This window comes from Aptenodytes forsteri, unplaced genomic scaffold, assembly GCF_000699145.1.
Source record: "Aptenodytes forsteri isolate BGI_AS27 unplaced genomic scaffold, ASM69914v1 Scaffold236, whole genome shotgun sequence".
NCBI lineage: Eukaryota > Metazoa > Chordata > Aves > Sphenisciformes > Spheniscidae > Aptenodytes > Aptenodytes forsteri.
Window position 1 is genome coordinate 2510407 of NW_008794456.1, and position 7710 is coordinate 2518116.

The window sequence follows — 7710 nt, forward strand, 5'->3', positions numbered from 1 at the left end:
CCCCCTTTAGAAGAGTGTATAAATAAGGAATTAAACAAAACTGGGTGGTCTTCAAAATGCAGTAGAAACAGAGATGGCAGTGACAATTTAAATAGAAAAGGTCAAAATTATTTGTTACTAAAGCTATGTAGGCATCTTCAGTTCTCAGAAAGCCATTTTTCTTCTGGATTACACTACCTGTCGGTCAGTTCAGTATCGTGGACTGTTGCCTGCTAACCCAGGGCCAATTTTTGTGGGATACTGGCGCCTACAAGATTTATGCATAGGTGTGTGCAGAGCCAAAGCTTGCAGGTTCCCCAGGCTCTGAGCAGTCTTCTGTTACTTCCAAGGTTGCGTGGGAGTTTACAAGAAAGAATGACAGCTAGTGCCCGAAAGCTGTTCCCCTTAGACAAGCGCAAGTGAAGTGGGGAGTGACAGAGAAAGAGTATGGGTGAGGAGCGTGAGACAAGATGCATAGGTTTCTGATTTGCTAGATATTTTATTCCTTGAATCTTTTTCTTCTTAACTTTAAGCTTTGCCAGCTTAGTCCTTGACAATTACCTATTTTCTCCAAGGCATAGTGCTTCTAACTGTAATATATGCTTCATAGCATGTATGTTATACAGCCTTTTTATTGTTCTGTGCCGACTTCGCAGAAAGTATAACTATGTTTTTAACTCAACTTGTCTTTTAAATCAACGTCGAGTTTGGGGATATTAAGGAAAAACCCCACTGCGTGTAGCACACCCACAATGGGGTGGTTGTTGATTAGCTTATTCATAGAATCATAGAATCATAGAATCATTGAAGTTGGAAGAGACCTCTAAGATCATCGAGTCCAACCGTCGACCCAACACCACCATGCCCACTAAACCATGTCCCTAAGTGCCTCATCTACACGTCTTTTAAATACCTCCAGGGATGGTGACTCCACCACTTCCCTGGGCAGCCTGTTCCAATGTTTCACCACTCTTCCAGTACAGACATTTTTCCTCACGTCCAATCTAAACCTCCCCTGGCGCAACTTGAGGCCGTTTCCTCTCATCCTATTGCTTGTTACTTGGGAGAAGAGACCGACCCCCACCTCGCTACAACCTCCAAAAGTATTCATACTTTTCATCTTAATTGCATGATCTACATAATAATTTCAAGCATGCGTGTGACTTAAATTTCTAAGCGTGCTTGCTGTTCTTCCCCCCTCCCTGTCTCTCTCAAGACCAACTGTGTATTGGAGAAAACTTAGATGTTTCCACTCCAATTTCAGAAACTTCTGTGGGGGATTAAAAAAAGAGACATACTAATGATGGAAATTTGCTTGGGCTATTATTAAAATCCTAACTTGAAGGGGTCAGTGATGCAAGTAACAGTGACTGGGAGCACGTGGTATAATGTAAGTAGCCCAGAAACGTTTGGTATAGAAATGTCTGTGTAAAGAAGCCTCTGCAAGGATTAGTGTACTTTAAAGGCTTCTGTAAAGATCGGGAATAACTGTAGGCAGCAGTTCATGGTGTGAGCTTCATTACATATTCTGCTTTAAATAGTGATGAGCTGGGGGCAGGGGAAAATGCATCCTGGTTCAATCATTCGTGGATAGTCAAGAGTTGATTGTTCTGTCTTAACTGTACCTGTAGTTACAGGAAAGTGTCTGAAATGAGCTGCGTATCTTGAGCAAAGAAATAGCATTCCTTACACATTCTGGACAATATTGGCATCCTAGGGAGCCCCGAAGGGTTGGCACTGCAATCTCGTCGGGGAACTGGGCTGACATTCATTCAGATGTAGTGCCTTCTTGATATAATTGGAAAGCAAAGATCCTATAACACTGAAATTAGTCGGGTGGTAAGTGCGAGATGACATCTCGCATTTTTTCCTTAATGAGATCTCTTCCAGTGCCCAAGGCTTGACGGCTGTGATCGTTGCTGTGTTATTTCTGATTGCCTTCAGAGGCATCTGCAATAGCAGCAGTTGGTTCTCATTTAACATGAAACTCATCTTATACCTGGCAGGACAGCAGGTATAACATGAGGACTGTGTTGCCATCTTCAAATCTTGGAAAGTTTTTGCTTAAGAAGAGTAACCGTTTCTTCAGTGAAATTGGTGGCACCAGGTGCAAGGTGAAGGGGATACTGTTAAGTCTGAAAAAGGAATTGCTTTTCTGTTGACACAGTTGAGTCTTTTTGGAAATTGGTGCTTGGGACAAATAGTTATGCTGTTTTTTCTGTTATCTTTTTTTGATGCCTTGTGGGTTCAGACGTGCTGTCTGAATACCATTTCGGGGTCGTTCTTTAAAAACAGAGGCAAAAAAACCAACCCCCAAACGCTTCTCTTGTTTTTGGAAGTGGTAGCTGCCACAGTCCAAAATACTAATTTTTAGCTGTTTAGCCTATTTTTCTACACGTGGAATTTGCCAAGAGGCTTTAAACGTTAGTGTTTTTATTAAACTAGTTCTTCTCCAATTGATTCTTGTATGAATTTATTCTTTTAAATAATTGATTCTTTTGATTAATTGAGTCTAAATTGCTTCTGTTACACGGACTGTCTAATTGAAAGAAAAATGTCTTGACCTGGTATAGCTGTGTTTTGGCAAAGCAGGCCTTCCTCATTAGTTGAGTCATCGTCAGTGACTGGTGCTGTGCTGGTAGGCTCATGTTTTTAATTTTTTAATTTTTTTGTAAGATTGTTTTCACTGAATCATAAGAACCCACACATTACAACATCCTGCCTCTTTCCCCTTGAGTCATTCCAGTGACTGAAAAGGGTTGTCTCCTTCAGGAGGTATCATTCCTGCGTGTCTACGGGTTGGGACAGAATTGGGCTTCTGAGCTGGCTGCCCTCTAGATGCAGTTGCAAAATAAACAGTTAACGATAATTCTGCGTTTGGTTATTCCACAGCGTTCGTGTGTGAAGTTAGATGGGCTTCTGGGTTTTTGCTGGGCAGGCAAGAGATGAAAGGTTCCTTGCTTGTTTGTTGTGGTTGTTTTTTTCCTTAGTAACATTAATGTAGTGAGATGGAAGGAAAAGAAAAGAATGGGTGTTATATTACTTAATTGCTTATTAGTCACTGTTGCATACCTGAATTCTGTAAGCTATTCTCTGATTGCTTTACACAGGACTAGTGAGTAACGTGGTTTTCACAAGTCATGCTACAGAGCAGAAGCATCCACTCCTTATGCAGCTGCAGAGCCTTATCCGAGCGGCAAATCCCGCTGTTTCATTCATCTTGGCAGAAAATGGAGTTGTAACTAGGTAACACTAATCACTGTCCAGTACTTGTCACTTGGCAGATGGGACTCATGCGCTTAAACTTGTATTCTCTTGTTTTACTCTGGTAACGTATACAAAGGAGATACAGATTTTTCTTAATTGCTTCTCATGCAAAAGGCATCTTCCCTTTACATTTATGGACATACAAATATAGGGATTAGGAAGTGTATATTTTGTATATGTATAAATGTATATGTTTGCAGAGTATGACTTATGTTACTGTAACTGTCATACTAAGGGAAAAATGCTCTTATTTTTACTGTGACTAATACATTCTGTTTTATGTAAGTAGCGTACAGATAGTGGCCATTTTATTGAATTTATAAAATTAAAAAAATCTTCATCTTTATCTCTTTATAGGAATGAGGATATTGAATTAATTCTCTCAGAAAGCAGTTTTTCAGATCCTCAGATGATGAGAGCTCGATATTTAATGTATCCTGGCTGGCAAGTATCTAGACTGAGAAATATTAAAACTATTTTTCTAATTAAGTTGAAGATTAAAAAGTCTCACTAACTTAATTTATATTTTTTCAAGTCTACTCATTTGGAACAGGCAATAGCTTTGTAAATCATTTTTAAAAGAGAACTGATGAGTATTCTTAGTAGATACACGATTGCTGTCCTTTTATGGGGAAAACGATCCTTTCTGGACACCACTTAAATCAATGGCCAGATTACTGTTCCTTTTCAGAAGAATAGAAAAGAACCCTCTGGGAATAAGCTGGGAAGCATTGGGATGGGTGAGGTCAATAATGACTAGAGTAATTTCATTCTGACAGCTATTCAGCCTTACTGGAACGAACTTGCTATGTCAGTCTAGCTATTAGCAGAACAAGTATTCATAAAAACCAGCAACCTTATTGACAGTCTTGGCAGAGGCTAAGGGCACAGTAATACATGGTACCCAGCTTTCCATTTAATACTGAGGGATATTTTTCATGGTTCAGGGTTCTTTACACATCTTGTTGCAGTTATCTGTGCTGCATCTATTTGGCAGAAAATGTAAACCTGTCAGCCATTATAACTCCTGGCTGACTGTTTTCTGGTTAGGTTTATAGTGTTGGAAGCACGGTTTATTTACCATACCTTGCCAGTCCTGTATGTGTGTATATCTTTTTATTCATAATTCTTGCTCTAAATTGGATGCAAGTAGGGCTCCTAAAGTAAACTGGCACAAAGCTTGGGATGTCAGAGCTGCTTGTGGATTGCATGGAGCCAAAGGGAGAGAGAGAAAGCAGGAAAAGAAAGTGTTTAAAACTTTTGGACAACTCATAATCTATTTGATGATAGTATGCAAGAATAGTATGTAGATAGTATGTAAGGAGAAAAAAAAACTTGCAGCAGGAAGAACATCAAAAGGAGCCCTGACCGCTTTGAACAACCTAATACTGTTAATATCGCATTTTCATGGGTGTCTTAGAGAAGAAAGCTTAGTATTTTTCTTCCTATGAGCAAGGCTTACCTGTGGTGAAATAATAGATGTTCCTGTTAAGAAGTTTGTTAGATGAAAAGCACAAGCGCGTGTGTTTTCTGTGTGTTGAAGGTGTGTGTTTGTTTTTGTCTTAAGGTATGAAGGTAAATATGGAGCTGGGTCTGTCTTCCCTCCAATGGTTCAGATCTGTGTATGGTTTAATCGTCCTCTAGAAAAAACACGATTTGTGACCAAATGTAAAGGTACAAATGAACTTTGACTTGATTTAAATCCAAGTTTGAAAAACTGAGGAATAGAGGGGAAGGAAGTCACTGACGTAGCACAGTTATTTAATTACTGCTGAGGTGAACTTTTAATTGAAAATTCAGCTTTCCTTCCTTAAAGTACAGACACTACATTATCTTCTGTAGTGTCTGCTGTGGAAAACTGGCCCATGATTTTCTTCGGATGAAAATCTGATTTCATTTTTGGTTTCTGGAGGCTGAGACACTTACCTTTATACGTTTGCTTTTTATTTTATGTTTGATTTTATTTAGTAGTGTTGAAATACAGTTTATAAGTGAGCATCGGCTTCTACTTTTTATGCCGAATAATTATTTGTAGTTACTAGAAAATAGGCTCAACTCTGTGTTAGGCTACTAAGGCAGAAATATAATCATGCCTTTCCTTCTTTTCGTAGCAAAACAGTGTTAAGGAGCACCATTTTACTTTCCACACACGCTGTAAACGTTCATTATGCCAAACACATGTTATTTCTCACCTACCCCATAGCAAAGAAATGAGAACATATAGAAATGTTACGCAGTGGGGCTCCGGGGCACACTACAGCTTTTTCCCCTGAAGCACTAGGATGTGGATTAGAGACCTGTAGCATAGGTCTGACCAGAAGCTACACCAAGGAGAAGAAAAATAAGCGAGATAATCTGTTTGTCTTCTCTTTCAAACAGCGATTAAGTCATTGCTCAAGCCAAGTCCTTTTTCTGGAAACATTTATCACATCATGGGCAAAGTTAAGTTTTCAGGTAAGGGGACATGACTGCTTGTGTGTTGTCTTGTGATTGCGCTGCATGTATATGTATTTGAAAACCTTTTAATGTACTGTATTCTATCTACACCAATGTGGTGATGTTAAATTAGATTGGCAATTATCAAGACATTTCTTTCTTCTGTCTTCTCCTTGTTAGATTCTGATAAAGTAATTGAAGTCTGTCACAACACATCATCTAATTCACTAAGCCTTGTGCCTGTTCAGGAGGGGCCAACTCCTCCTGATTCAAGAAGCGATAACAGAGATTGCAGCAGTCAACAGGAGTGCTTCCTTGTGTTCATTGGCTGCTCTCTGAAGGAAGAGGATATAAAAGACTGGCTCAGAGAAACTGCAAAACAGGTTCGTGGGCATGTTTATTTCTGTTCAGTGTGATCTGTTTTGGCATTTCTTAACAACAAAAGGAGAAATCTGAGTGTCTCGAGGAAACCTTTTTTTTTTAATCTCCTTTCTCTTCTACCAAAGTATTAGCATTCCAGGGTGCAAATATATTTCAGACAGAGGACTAACAGTTTGCAAATGTGTATTGTAATTTGTGTATTGTTTTAATATCTGCTACAGCATATTCATGGATGGATCTACTTTTGAACGCTTGAGCAAATGGAGTATGTCCAGAATAAACACAAGATGATTTAGCTGATGCATGATTGCCAAAAGCTAAAGTGTAGTATGCAATAAATCTTCTTGAAGTACCTGAACGCTGCAAAGCTGAAAACTTGTTTTGATTCACTAAATTAAACCTCCTTGGAAGTAATCCACTGAAATGGAGGGTATAGTTTTTTCATTTTGTCTTGCTTAATTTGTCAAGTGTGCAGCTGTGTAAGACTTCTTGTATCGCTGCATGGCTAACATACCTACGCAATAGAAGTTGGAGTAGGGAACAGAGAACATGCACATCGTAAGAAGCCTCGAAGGCACATTTTGCAGTTGTGGTGTCTTGCTAACTTCGTGCAGTGACTGGCATGACCTGACCAGGAGTGCAGGACAAGATGGTTTGTTGCTACTCACCTAAGTGATACCAGCAGATACTACTTTTGCTAGGCTGCACATTAAGGTCTTAGGAAGTGAGTCCTGAGGTTTCGTTCAGAAATATATTTGGACAGAAACTGTTCAACCATACAAATTGCATATTTTAGCACTCTAGTTGGAACCTGAGCCTACAGTTCCAACTGTGCCCTTTCGTGATGCCCATTTTTGAACATTTGTTAGTTAAAAATACTCGTGGTTACTTCTTTATGGCTTAGGATTTGCATAGTGTCTCTAAAAAGTTGTGTAGGAAGGGAAAAAAGTTTCCTACAGACCGTTGTTGGAACTGTTTCTAAGGATCTTCAGGTTCTCACCCCTGTTCTCCTAGCAGGTGGTGTTACTTCTGGGAAGTATACATTTTCTGTGATGATCTCATGCTCTGTATATATCACATAAGTAATATATGGACACAAATGCTTTTGATGTGTAAGAAAGCACTCTATGGAATAGTATTTTAATTTTATGAAAACTTGGAACTTTAAATGCTCTCTCAAGTGTGAAGTACTTCCTCTCTGAGCAGTTCAAGACTACAAATAGTCTTTGTACAGTCACACTAGTCATGGCGAATTAAGGGTTTCAGATAGTTCTGAGTTACTGCATGCTGCATGAAAGAAATGAATTATAGAACTTTTCAGACTAAAAACTAGATTGTTTTTCTGCTCATGTGCCATTTTTTCTTTTTTGCAGTAGAGCTGTATCAAAATTGAATTATTTAAAGTCCTTTTAGATTTGTCATCTCTAATGATGCCCTATGTAAGGTCACTGAATTTTTACTTTTGTTTTCAGAACGTAGTTGTGAGTGCCTTAATATAAGTGTGCACCCTCAGTCAGTTTGCAGACGACACCAAGTTGGGCGGGAGTGTTGATCTGCTCGAGGGTAGGAAGGCTCTGCAGAGGGACCTGGACAGGCTGGATCGATGGGCCCAGGCCAACTGGATGAGGTTCAACAAGGCCAAGTGCC

At 39.4% G+C, this 7710-nt stretch overlaps 1 protein-coding gene across 1 annotated transcript in view; it reads left to right on the forward strand.

Moving 5' to 3' along the window:
- CUNH20orf194 (chromosome unknown C20orf194 homolog) overlaps positions 1–7710 on the forward strand; it is a 116237-nt gene that overhangs the window by 105057 nt on the left and 3470 nt on the right. Inside the window, exons 31-35 of the mRNA XM_009290722.1 lie at positions 3090–3225; positions 3604–3690; positions 4814–4920; positions 5626–5700; positions 5863–6065. Of these exons, the coding sequence (XP_009288997.1) occupies positions 3090–3225; positions 3604–3690; positions 4814–4920; positions 5626–5700; positions 5863–6065 (608 nt within the window). The remainder of the gene's footprint in view (positions 1–3089; positions 3226–3603; positions 3691–4813; positions 4921–5625; positions 5701–5862; positions 6066–7710) is intronic.